This window comes from Thermothelomyces heterothallicus (assembly GCF_042370625.1).
Source record: "Thermothelomyces heterothallicus CBS 202.75 unplaced genomic scaffold P884_scaffold_11, whole genome shotgun sequence".
Taxonomy (NCBI): Eukaryota; Fungi; Ascomycota; class Sordariomycetes; order Sordariales; family Chaetomiaceae; genus Thermothelomyces; species Thermothelomyces heterothallicus.
The window spans coordinates 931,675-944,014 of NW_027192572.1; the positions used below are offsets into that span (position 1 = coordinate 931,675).

Here is a 12,340-nt window from a genome sequence, read left to right on the forward strand (position 1 = left end):
TCTATTGTCAAGGGTATCCTCGTGCCTGATGCATGGGACTAGCCAGGTTCAGTTAGCGAATTGAACGACCTCGCTAGCGTGTTTTCGTAGTTTGTTGATCCTTATGTACTCTACAGTACATACAATACGGTACACTACATACATACGGAGGAGTAATTGGTCAATTGGCAGTGTAGTATTCGGCATTCGTTTATCGGCATCTACTGATACCGGTGCCTATGTATATGACGTTCCAGAGCACGACATCAAACCATGAGATATGCCCGGACTACAAGATAGCCGAACTGTGTTTCAGTTTGATTCTAGCCACTCGGCTAATGTACACTATGTACGACATTGAGGGCAAAGATAACTATCTAATCCGTACTGCGCACCATACACAGTCTGGATGAAAAGGGCTGTAAAGTATGGAAGAGCAAACGATGGCTCCATCTTGCTCCACCTCTCTTATTCGAAGCTTTCGGGAGGTCTCCCCGGGCTCACAATTAAGCCTTCATCGTTTTTTTTTTTTTTTTTTTTTTTTTTTTTTTTTTTTTTTTTTGGGGGGGGGGGGGGGAGCTTTCCCCGGAGTTCCCACTACACTACACTAGACTACATCCGTACAAATAGTGGATAGAGTCCAGTCTCCTCTCACACCGGTTCTCCGCAGGAGAGAAATGCGCTAACGCATTACGGAGTAACTCCGTAACGGTAGGTGCCGACAGACAACCAGCCTTGACCCTGTTCGCGGTGGAGCTTGCTGAGAGAGCTTATCCTGCGCAGGTCCGTTTACTGTAGTAGTCCGGGGGACCGAGAACAACGCTGAAACCCAAGTGCGCGCATGAAAAGTCAAGACGCCCTGGTCCGAATGCCTGTTGAGGCAAAGTTACGCAGACTTAGTGTTAAGCCCAACATTATGTGAGTATCTTAGCGTAGTACATGCTGCCAATGGAAACTTGACGGGGAGACCCACGCACCACGCTATAATTCATTACTCGGTGTGCTGGGAGAAGTTGAAAACACACAGACAGCCGAGACAAACGGGAGAGGATTTGTTCATGCAGATCTTCGAGTCTCGGCCCCAGCGACACGGCTTCCTCCTCCATACTTGAAACCGCTTTATGTATCTCGAAGGTCGAGAGGAAGCAGCGAAGAAGGAGGCGGCAGAGCTTCGTCTTTTGTTGCTCGTTCGTCGTTCCACGGATCGCAATCCTTATTAAGCCAGCCGAGCACCACACGACAGCCATTGCAGCTGTTGGGTGTCCTTCTTTGTCCACCCGCAAATGGCACAGAATGCTGAAGCTTTCACGCTTCTCTCATTGGTTCTGTTCATCATCGCTTGCCGGACCTTGGTGCGCGTGAGAAATGTCGGCTTCCGCGGATTGCAGCTCGATGACTATCTCATGCCGCTGGCCGGCGTAAGTCAAAACTGCCTTAATTACCTCACTCTACCTAAGCTCTACCCAACTTTGCTCTGCAACGGCCCAGCCCCAGTGCCTCAATTGGCCAGCCTCGACTAACCCCGCGACAGATCCTCTGTATAATTGACTTGGTAGCGGCAATTTTCGTCGTCGAGAAGGCCCATGGCTTGACCAACAGCTACATGACCGACGAGCAGCGTGCTTCTCTCTCTCCCGACTCCCAAGAATACAAGGACCGCGTCTTGGGATCCAAGATCCAGGTTTTTGGCTGGACCCTCTACGCCGCCAGTCTTTGGTGTATCAAGGCCTGCGTCGCCGTCTTTTACTCTAGGTTAACGTGAGTAGATCGAGCCCCCGGTTTCATGTCTTTTCTTTTCCTTTTTTGTGTGGCCTTTTGACATCCGCGCTAATCAGTGAGAGACAGTACGAACCTCGCGCACCTGAAAATCCGCGTCTATATCGCATATGGCTTTATCGGTGTGACATGGGTAATCACAACCCTATTGCTTCTTTTCGGCTGTCGGCCCATGTCAAAATACTGGCAGATCTATCCTGATCCGGGAAGTAAGGTTTATCCTTCGACACCGTGAACATCGGAACACTTGATACTGACGTGGTTAGTCTGTCAACCCACCAACTCTAAGCTCTACGTCCTCTCGGTCTTGATCCCCGATATCCTCACAGACCTGTACTTGCTCTCTATCCCCCTGCCGGTATGTGCTGCTCGACCCCCTCTTCCCGTGGCCAGCTTTCGCTCATCACTTGAACCCCAAAACAACAGCTGCTCTGGTCTACAAACATCAGCGTAAAGAAGAAGATCTCCTTGACCGTGCTCTTCTCTGGAGTCCTCTTCGTCATCATGGCGGCCATCATCCGTGGAGTCGTCATTCTCACTGTAAGCTGTCCCGCCTCTCATGCCGACCCACCATAAATCCTTCAGAAGACTCGGGACCAAACTGATGTGCCTGCTTATCACAGTCCGGCCCCGAAGGCGCCGTTACCGGTAGCGAGTGGGCAATCCGGGAGGAGTTTGTCTCCATTGTCGTCTCTAACCTGCCGATACTGCAACCACCAATCCGAGCCTTCTGCAACAAGATCGGCCTTAGCGTCTTATTTTCCTCGCACAAGAGCAACCACGTGACGCCCTACGAAGGCAGGACGATCGGCGGTGGTGGAGGCAGCTACCCACTCCGAAGTCAGAGGAACCGGAGTAACAAGACCGGTGCCCATGACACCGTGACTGCCTGGGACAGCGATGAGCGGATCCTGTGCGAAAACGGAGCGCAGACCAACGGCAAAAACATCGTCGTGACCCGTGAGATTGCCGTCGAGTCTGAGTCCGGATCGGTCAAGGAACAGGCAGGATGGGGTGCGTCACCGTCGGAGTCGGGTGTGCCTGCTTCGCATCCCAGGCCCGTGGCTCAACGTGGATTCGTCGTCGCATAACGACCGACCGGCATCTGGAGGCTCCCACACGTACCTGTCGCCGCTACTGGTTCCGAAAAGTTTTTTTTGTTTTTTTGTTCGTTTTTTTGTTCTTTTTTTTGTTTGTTTGTTTGTATTCTCGGATCGACCGCAGTACAAGGCCGTTGTCCTTCAACTACTTGAGCCCGTTGGGTGCAGGCCGCCCTGAAGGTTGGGCTTGGCTGTGGCCAGCCGTTCCTAATCTAGTAATTATACGAATACCCACACAGAATACTTCGAGTTCGCTACCTCTGTCCCAAATTCACCCCCCTCCCTACCCGTGAGATCGATCAGCCCGGACCGGACCCCGACACCCGTTCCCGCATCTGGTCACATTTAATTAAAACCCCCTGGATCCCCGCCCGGGCTTCTCTGTGCCGGAGATCATCAACGAAGACCCAGCGTGTCAAGTTGCAAGCGAAAGAGTAGACGAAGCGAGGATAGCCAAATAGAGGGATTGGAGCGAGAGGGAGATCAAGGGCGTCCCTTCTTTCCCATGACCACCTTTCGCGTGGCACACTAGAGGCGAGGCGCTCGGTGACGACGACTTAAAGCGTTTCTGGGACGAGGAGGAGCAGCAGGGAGGTTAGGGTACGACGAGCGAGGACGACTCGAGCGTACACGATGTAGAGGGCGAGGATATGGGGAGCTATACTTGGAACCGCTCTGCCCTGATCTAATTATTGCGCACGCCATCTTCTCTTACACATCGATCTCCCGCGTCGTTCCCACGACTCGATCCGAATACCGGCCCGATCACACCGAGACCAGCTTGAGAGCCTGATCAACAGCAGGCTTCTCGGGCAACGGAGCGGCTGTGCCTTGAACACTACGCCGGTACTTCGACAAGTCGGGGCGTACATACCCCTTTAAACAAATGTAACTGTCGATCTGCAATCCGATTGCTGTATTATTGTCGATACGAAAACTAACAATTTTCTGTTCAAAACCTCCACACGCTCTCAGCATCACTTCCGTTTGTATACCTACCTAGGGTAAACATTCTGGCAACCACAACACCATGGCTCTCCCAGCGTGTCAATGTCTTCATGATGGCAGTGCTCTTCCGCCTCGTTGTCCATTCTGCTTGTTTTCCCGGCTGACACAGTCTTTTTCCAGAGAATCGACTGTCAACGGCCATCGACTCGGCAATGGTCCGTTAGACGATCGGAGGAGCCCTCTACAGCAACAGGGGGAAGCCTCTGGGACTGAAGCAAGTCGCCAGGAGTGAAAGTCATTAGTCTAGTTCGCTAGACTCGGTGTTGTGCACCGTCGTTCCCAAGCCAAGTTTTAACCATCCAAAAGCTTCTCCTTCCGGTCCCAGCCGTAATTAAGTAATGGTCGGTAACATGTAATTAATTATCTGCAATTGGGCCTATTGATCACTCTTCTTTCCTCAGCTCGCTGCAGCACCCCGAGACGTATCCAGCGTATGGTAACCTTCAGGCCTCGTCCTTCCGCCTTCATTCCACATTGTCCTTTGCCGCCGTCTTGCTCTTTCACTGCCGCTAACTTGCATGCTGATCAGACTCTAATTAGGTACTGATTTTACGGCAAAGGCGCTCGAGGTCTGAGTCTTCGTTCAGAACTTGGATTCCGTGAACAGACGCACATTCCTCCATGTTCTGCATCAGGTTTATCAGGTTTGCAAATGTGTAAATGCCCTGGGCTCGAGACACTGCGCCTTGGTGGGGACGACTCCCAATTCCCCGGATGCGTCATGGATGGGGGCCAAGAAGAAACCTTCATGGGACCCTTGATTTTGTTTCTTGACTTGGTTATTAGATGCCACTCGTCATTTTCGGAATGTGGAGTTGTTCCACGCGCTGATGAGTTTGCGGCCAATTGCAGCAGCCGCAGAATGAATATGGTGAATTATCAAGAACTTGGCGAGGGTGTGATTGAGTTGAACCGGCTGAATTCTCTCTGTCTCTCTGGAGATGCAGTGGCTTCGGTTCAAGATTGTTCTCGGATAAAAAGTATGGCACGAGCAGTAACATGGCATTTAGGCAGTTGCCGCACGCGCCAATCATTGCCGTGTTACCGCTCGGATCGCAACCTAAGGAATAAACATCTGGAACACCTTGGGATTGGGAACCAAACACGATAACTACCTTCTCCGTAGTTGCATTATTATAACACTCGGTATAATATGTCTAGGCCACGTTGCCTTATGCGAGCCATGTAACGTCATAACCCGCCGGATTCCTCTTGTTGCAAACAATTCAAAGGCTGACGACGGGAGAAAGCTTGATGTCGGACAGGTCCAAGGAAAACTAATCGCATTCCCGTCTCACCATCCGCGGTGCCGCTTCTAATTAGCCTTTGTGAGAATCTGGTAACCCACTCGTTCCAACACTTGGGGATCTCAACTCGCAAAAAAACAGAAAAAGAAAGAAAGAAAGAAAGAAAGAAAGAAAGAAAGAAAGAAAGAAAGAAAGAAAGAAAGAAAGAAAGAAAGAAAGAAAGAAAGAAAGAAAGAAAGAAAGAAAGAAAGAAAAGAAAGAAAATGTCGCGGCGCCAGCTGTCGTGGGCCTGCGTGCTCTTCTTCGGACTGCTCGCACCGCTGGCCACGGCGGCGGATGCCAATGCCAGAGCGGAAGGGAGCTCGGCAGACGGCCTGGCCTACGAAACCATCCAAAACGTGGACATCTACACCGATAACGCCACAGCTCTCACCACCCAAACACCCCCGGTCGAGGGATGGTGGGATTCGAGAATCTGTTCGGGATCCTACTGCGTCTACACCAACCGTCGCATCGCCAATGGGCGAGGTCTCGTGGCCGTCACCAGAACCGACGATTTCCAGAAGTTTGAGCGCATCGAGCAGCACCTCAACCGCGGCGAGAACAATTACCTGCAAGATCCCATCCCCTTCAAGACCGCCGACATACCCAACAAGGGCCCCGGCGTGACCGCCACCAAGAACATCCGCCGCGGCAAGCCCCTCATGGTCTGGTCGCCCGTGCTCGCGGTGCACAAGTCCTTCTTCGAGGACGTCACCAAGCGAAAGGATCGGGACCGGCTCCTCGAGGCCGCCGTCTCCTTCCTGCCCGAAGCCACCCGCGCCGTGTTCGACAAGCAGCGCGCCCGCCCCGGCGACAGAGAGGGCACCAACCCGCGCTCGGTCGAGGACATCGTGCTGGCGCACCCGTTCGAGATCGACCTGGGCTACGTCAGCTACCGGCAGATGAACTCCGAGGAGCACTCCCGGCACTACGTCAACTACCCGGAGGTGGCCGTCTTCCAGCACGACTGCCGGCCCAACGTGGCCACCTTCATCGACGCCTCCTTCGCCCTGCGCGCCACCGTCGCCCGCCGCGTCCAGGAGGGCGAGGAGCTGACCGTCGCTTACGTCGACCCCTTCCTACCGCGCGAGCAGAGGGCCTCCTGGGCGCGCCAGTACCGCGGCTTCCCGGACAGCAAGGGGTGCCCGTGCAGCGCGTGCAGCCCGCCCGGCGGGCCCAAGGGGGGCAAGGCCGCGGAGGGGGACAAGCGGCTCAAGGAGATCCTGAGGATCCGCGGCGAGCTGCGGAATCCCGAGAGCACCAAGGTGGACTTTGCCACGATCGAGCGCTTCCTAAAGCTGTACGAGGAGGACCGCCTGCACGCCAAGCTGGCCGACGCGTACGAGCTGGCGGCGCTCAACTTCAACTACCTGGGCGACGACAAGAGGGCCAAGAAGTACGCCGATCTGGCGGTGCAGGCGGGCATCATCGAGCAGGGCGTCGATGCCAACGACGTGATCGCCATGAAGATCATGGCCAAGGATATCAAGGGACACTATTCGTATCGGTACACGCTCAAGAGACGGGGAAATAAGGAACGAGAGAGCTCATCGACTGCCAATCCTGTTGAAGAGATATTAAAACAAACCTAAGAATTGAATAATTAAAAAAAATGAAATGAAAACAAAGAGGGCACGGTAACTCACACCAGTTCCAACTTCTGCTCAATTGTCCGGTCATCAGTGCGTAATTTACGTATCATGTGACGAACGGGCAATGTGCGCGTACCGATATTTGACCCGAGCAGGCTTTGTAACAATGAAGGGCCGTTATATCATAGTAGTGAGCATTAATCATAGAAGGTATTAAATACTCAGAAGGCCAGTCCTGGTAAGTCAAGCGCGATGGCAGGATAATCTGTGGTCAGGAAGGGAGAACAGACACACAGCTATCTACAAAGGTGGCATTTCTACCTAAGCTATCTATAGATGTGTTACTTGTCTTTCTATCGGTTCCCTTGTATCCCTTTTGTTCCGTTGTCTCCCCCCTCTCTCTTGTTCCCCTGTATGTGCCTCAGTTACGGTCGGCGGCTTCAGATCCAAAGCAAGATACCCGTCACCTGTCACTCCAAAATGCAGGGCAAATTCGAACGAATACAATGCAAAAAAAAAAAAAGGCACCAATCTATTTGCCTGTTCTTCTCCGATCCGAAACACCATATGCCATAGCCAAAAAAACGCCAGTCTGTATGCGTATCCATGTATCCGTATCTCCAGAGCCGCTCCAAATCCCGTGGGTATCATCAAGCCAATCACACACTCTTACCCGAGCCCAAAAATTGAGACAGAACCAGAACCCCAGAACCCCAGAACCCCAAGAAGGGAATGCGAACCACCCCGCCAACTCTCACCACCTCGGCCACCTCACCATCTGTCCTGGCTAGACCCCGCCATATACCGGGCATAGTATCGCTGGGCCTTCTCGCGCTCCTCCCTGGCGCGCTCGCGCCGCCTGATCCTCTCGAGGTCGTCGCTCAGCCGCCTCCACTCCCGCTCGCGCTGCCACTCGTCCCCCGCCGCCGCCGCCGCCGCCCTCGTCAGGGGCTCGTACCGGCCGCCCCGGCGGTCCTCCCTTTCCTCCTCCTCCTCCTCCTGCTCCTGCTCCTGCTCCTCCCAGCCGAACCCAAGGCCGAGCGGGTCCACGCCGAGCGAGACGGGCCGGCGCCTCTCTCGCACGCGCGCGTGGCGCTCGCAGTGGACGTCGTCGAGGCGCGCTCCGGCGCGGCACCCGGGCGTCTTGCACGTGTGCGCGAGGCAGTAGAGGTACGGGTAGTCGTTGGCGCCGTTATTACCGTCGGCGGCAGCGGGGATAGCGGGGGTATCGGGGACGGCGCGGGCGCGGGGGCGGTCGCAGCCGGGGCGGCGGCAGCCGTGGGCCGAGCAGTAGCGCGACGAGGCGCGGCGGGCGCAGTTGGGCCAGAGGCAGCGTTGCGTGCCGTAGTGGGCCGCGCACATGGTGTCGAGCACGCCGTCGCGGTGCTGGTAGGCCGGGCGGGCGCAGGCGGGGACGGCGCACTTGACGAGGTGGGCGGCGCAGCGCTGTTGTTGGCGATCCGTCGCGCGGAGCCGGCAGTCCGGATAGGTGCAGCGGTGCTCGCGGCAGAACCAGCGGGCGTAGTCGTGCGCGCCGGGCCACTCGCCGGTCCTAGCGCAGTCGTCTTCGCCGCATTTCATGTCTGAGGACCTGTTAGCAACCCGGCTGCTTTATTTCCTCGTCGGGGTTGGCGGGGTGGCTCGCTGCGGAGGCTCGCTGCGGAGGCTATGACTTACGGAATGCGCAGTACCGGTCATCGGAGCCCTTGGGGATGCTGCAGTAGTAGCCCTTGCCCTCCTCTTCCGGGTAGGTCACCCAGCAGGTATCTGCGTCGCATGTTAGACGGACGGGTCATTCGCATAGGTCAGGGCCAGAGTGCACACATACGTCGAAAGCAGAAGTCGGAGTACACCTTCCGCTCATCGTGCTGAGTGTGGCCGGTGTGCTTCTTGTGGCAGCCCGGAACTTGGCACTTTCGCCAGTCCTCGCTGGTGGTGTCCGAAAAGTCCGACCAAGTCATGGGGTTGGCGTAGTGGTGGTATGTGGTAGTAGTAAAAGCTTCCCGTTCTCAAGAAGAAATTGAGATGGTCGAGACGGGGTAGCGAGCCCAAAGCTCTAATAACTGTGAGGTTTTGGTGCTGAGGTGGGTGGGGTTGGGCGGGTTTTGAACGGGAAACGGACAGTCGGCGGGTCTTCTTCTAGGTTAATTGTGACTGGAGCTTACTAGTAGAAGCAAGTAAAGGAAGATCGCGGCGGCTTTCTGTTTTCTGGTGCCAAGTGATGATATGCTGCTGGATGGGCCAGTCCAGAAAGCGCAACGCAGCACATTTATATCAATCGAGAGTTGACCGCTGTCGTACAGATGGAGGCTGCAGTGCCTTGCAGGGTGCAGGGGCAGGGGCAGGTGTTTGCGTGCAGGGCGGGAGCGGGAGCCCAAGCCAAAAAGGGCATGCAGCACCCCGGCTCCCAGAAAACATGGCCCCCTGCCCCAGGTCGGATAGCCGCAGCACCAGATGACCTGCAGCTGCGAGAGAGGCGGAGCAGCGAGGCGTCCACTCAGGCGCCGTCACCCCCCCTTCTCGTGTTACCCAAAGCCACCACAAGATCAAAAAGGAACCGTCCGTAGCCGTGGGGGAGGGTTCCGTTTTTCCATACTGCCGGATCCGATTGACGAATGACCTCGCTGATGTCCGGAGGAGCCCGCAGCGGGCAGCAGCAAAAATCGCCATCATTAAGAGACTCCGGGCAGCACGAACCGCGCCGGAGCCAGGATGTGTTCTTCTTCGCCGGATCCTGGAAACACCAGAAACGAGTCAAAAAAGGGCCAACAAGCGGCCACCGCCGTACGAGATTATCGGCGCAGGTGTTTCACAATCGCCTTAATGAGACGAACAAAGGCTTTTTTTTGCTGTCGGACAGGCCCGGCCAGATGACCAAGGAAACCACCAGGAACGCGTCACCAGACAAGGCAGCAACGGGGAGATGGTGTTCCCCGCCATAGCAAACATCGGCGTCATGTCATCGCAAGCAAACCGCCGGGCACTCACCACACCGCGCACACCAAACGGTGCTTGCGGAGCTCGAACTTTGGACAGCGGCCGCCGAATATGTCAAGTGGTTTGGTTGCCTCTTCCGGCGAAACGCAGGTTGGCGGCACAGTGACAGCCAAGGCCTCCCAGGTGCCCCGCACACACAGCAGTGGCCCGATGGGGAAACCGCCGCTCGAAGCTTACTACTTCCACACACACACATGCACACACACACACACACACACATACACACACGGAGAGAGAGAGAGAATATTTATTTTGCGCAGTGCTGACTAACTCTTGATCTGCTGACTAACTAGTTAAGTAAGCTGCAACGGAACAAGCTTGTCAGCGAGAGGGAGCCCAGTTGCAGGCCCTAAGCTAACCCTTCTCTGTCCACACTGAGTGAAGTTAGAGCATGGCATCGCACAGAAATGCTTGTGTATGTAGAAATCCTTGAGCGGTGCGCGTGTTTTGGTTACTTCGCTCTCTTGAGCTCGACGCCTGTCTTCCAAAGTTGGCTCCAGGCTGCCTGCCTAGGTACAGTATTGCCTTACTGGGGAGTCAAGGACCGAAACAGCTACTACCAATGATGAGTCGCCAAGTTTTTGCCTTCAGTGTCCCGACGCTCTTTTTCACGGTAGGCGAGCTGTTCAAAACACGTATAACTCCACTGCGTCCAGGTGCGACGCTCTCTTGGTAACAACCGCCACAAGATAACCGTGTTGTAATTATGTGCGCTCGGTATGTATCACTACCGAGAGAACGGATGCGGGGTTGATAGACGTGTCGCATCAGTGCAGGGTGCTGGTGTAGCACTGCATTCTGGTAAGGTGTTCACTCTTCTGGGCCGCGAAGAAGGGTCGCACAAGACTTCCAGACCGAAACGACTTAGCATCACATCATATTACATGGCCCACATAACATATGCTAATTAATTAGACAAACCGGTTTGGTTGTTCCTAAGGCCAGGCCAGCCAACCACTCGTTACAAATGATACCTGAATGACTTGTTCTCCTTGTCGGTGAGATCCTCCAGGTCGTGAACATCGTTGGGCGGACCAAACCGCGCCTCTCGGTTCTTATTCTCCCTGGCCAGGAAGAATCGGAGGATCTCGGCACAGAAGAAGCATATGACGAAGCAGATCACGAAGCCAGTGAAGCTCTTATCGCATCGGGTTGCATATGATCTGATAATCATTCAGCATTGCTAACGGTGAGGGCCCTCGGCGACCTGGTACCACTTAAACGTCTTGTTCTCGGCGCCGGCGTTGTTGTCGGCGCACGCGCTCCAGGAGCAGGGCCCGCTCCTCCTCCGAGAACCCTCTGACGTTCTGAGGCGTGTCCGGGAACAGCCACCAGAGGGCAACGCCCCAGAGGGTGGTCACGCCGCCGGCGATGAAGTATATGGACTGGCACGGCTGCACGGAGCCGCCCCGGATGTGGCCCATGCCGTAGTTGATGAGCGGGAGACAAGCAGGGAGCCGCCCGAGAAGGAGTACCACCAGCTGGAGCGCGAGATCTGCTCCTCATGGGTGTACTAGAAGCCGACGACAAGCACGAAGATGGGTCCAACCTTGCTATAGTATATAATAGCCGGGGCAGATGGGAAGAGGCAGGAGATCCGATGGTCGAAACAATCAAAAGGCAGAGTAGTTGATTTGGAGAGGAGCACCCCTCTGCACTCATTAGCAAGTTCAACCTAGCCTTGATCCGCCTGGAACAAGGGCAATGGGCATTAGCAGAAGATGCATTGGTCAGAATTCTGGGAAAGATGGAGACCGTGTTGGGGAGGGAGCATGAATGCACACTCCGCTGCAGGAAGTATCTGGCCATGATAGCAGCCAGGAATCAGCATAACTATGTAGGAAAGTATAAATAGGAGGTGACATCAATTTTTCGCTTCCTTTGTGTTGGCAGTTTTCTAACCTCAAACCCGCTTTTGGCTCCTTGAGCGGCTCCTTCTCAGGGGTCTCATTCCAAACATTTTCTCATCACGGGCAAAGCAGGCAAAGGGCGATTCTAGCAAGTATATCAATAGTGGCAGGCTTCGCCTAGACCTACTCCGTACCCCAGCAGGCGGAGTGGAAGCTGAGAGAGGGAGCTCCGCCTACGCGAGTCACAATGGATCATTGGGGGTCTGACACAAGTATGGTCATCCTAAACGGCTGGCAAGTCAATCTTTTGGTCGTTGGCTCATATGGTTACTGAGCACGCCTGTAATACCCATCTAGAAGCTGGAAGTCCGTTGCAAGAGCACCAGCCAAGGGCTGCCGTGACGAAGACGTCCGAGGGAAGAGGCACAAGAGGCAGCAATTGGCCGGGGCTCGTTCGCCGTGTTCCGCCGGGGACTCAATCCTAGTAGCGACCCGCAGCTACGTCAACTCCTCTCCTTCCTCCGCCTTGCCTTTGATGTGGATTGCGCCTTGCGGCAATACGGCCATTCTGCGTCGCCTTCCCCTTGGCTGCGTCCCCTGAAAAGTTAGCGATGTGGGTTCCTAGACCGAGCCCCTCGCAAGCACATAACCCGAGAGGCTGACTTGCTGAAAGGCGAGCGCCCCTGCTAGCCGGCCTGAGATTCGTAGTATGGATGCGTTCGGTAAAGGCGGCACTCATGATTCGCTTC

General features: G+C 55.1%; 4 protein-coding genes across 4 annotated transcripts; 2 read left to right on the forward strand and 2 right to left on the reverse strand.

Annotated features, from left to right (window-relative positions):
* Positions 1-1,262: 1,262 nt before the first annotated feature.
* On the forward strand, positions 1,263-2,854 carry P884DRAFT_329795 (uncharacterized protein; the record flags this gene model as incomplete). Its single annotated transcript, XM_069445650.1, has 6 exons — positions 1,263-1,397; positions 1,511-1,737; positions 1,825-1,964; positions 2,022-2,113; positions 2,182-2,295; positions 2,379-2,854. The coding sequence occupies 6 exons, from the start codon at positions 1,263-1,265 to the stop codon at positions 2,844-2,846; spliced, it is 1,176 nt and encodes a 391-aa protein (XP_069297675.1). The 3' UTR covers positions 2,847-2,854.
* A 2,519-nt stretch (positions 2,855-5,373) lies between these two features.
* Positions 5,374-6,772, forward strand: P884DRAFT_224074 (uncharacterized protein; the record flags this gene model as incomplete). The annotated part of the gene is made up of 1 exon (XM_069439582.1): positions 5,374-6,772. The coding sequence occupies one exon, from the start codon at positions 5,374-5,376 to the stop codon at positions 6,742-6,744; it is 1,371 nt and encodes a 456-aa protein (XP_069297676.1). The 3' UTR covers positions 6,745-6,772.
* A 498-nt stretch (positions 6,773-7,270) lies between these two features.
* P884DRAFT_243641 (uncharacterized protein) lies at positions 7,271-8,954 on the reverse strand. The gene is made up of 3 exons (XM_069440330.1): positions 8,573-8,954; positions 8,422-8,511; positions 7,271-8,327 (listed from the first exon to the last, which is right to left on the reverse strand). The coding sequence occupies exons 1-3, from the start codon at positions 8,703-8,705 to the stop codon at positions 7,516-7,518; spliced, it is 1,035 nt and encodes a 344-aa protein (XP_069297677.1). The 5' UTR covers positions 8,706-8,954; the 3' UTR covers positions 7,271-7,515.
* Positions 8,955-10,702: 1,748 nt separating this feature from the next.
* On the reverse strand, positions 10,703-11,165 carry P884DRAFT_269869 (uncharacterized protein; the record flags this gene model as incomplete). Its single annotated transcript, XM_069442303.1, has 2 exons — positions 10,703-10,879; positions 11,001-11,165. 2 exons carry the CDS (start codon positions 11,163-11,165, stop codon positions 10,703-10,705), a joined length of 342 nt encoding a protein of 113 aa, XP_069297678.1.
* Between the last annotated feature and the right edge of the window lie 1,175 nt (positions 11,166-12,340).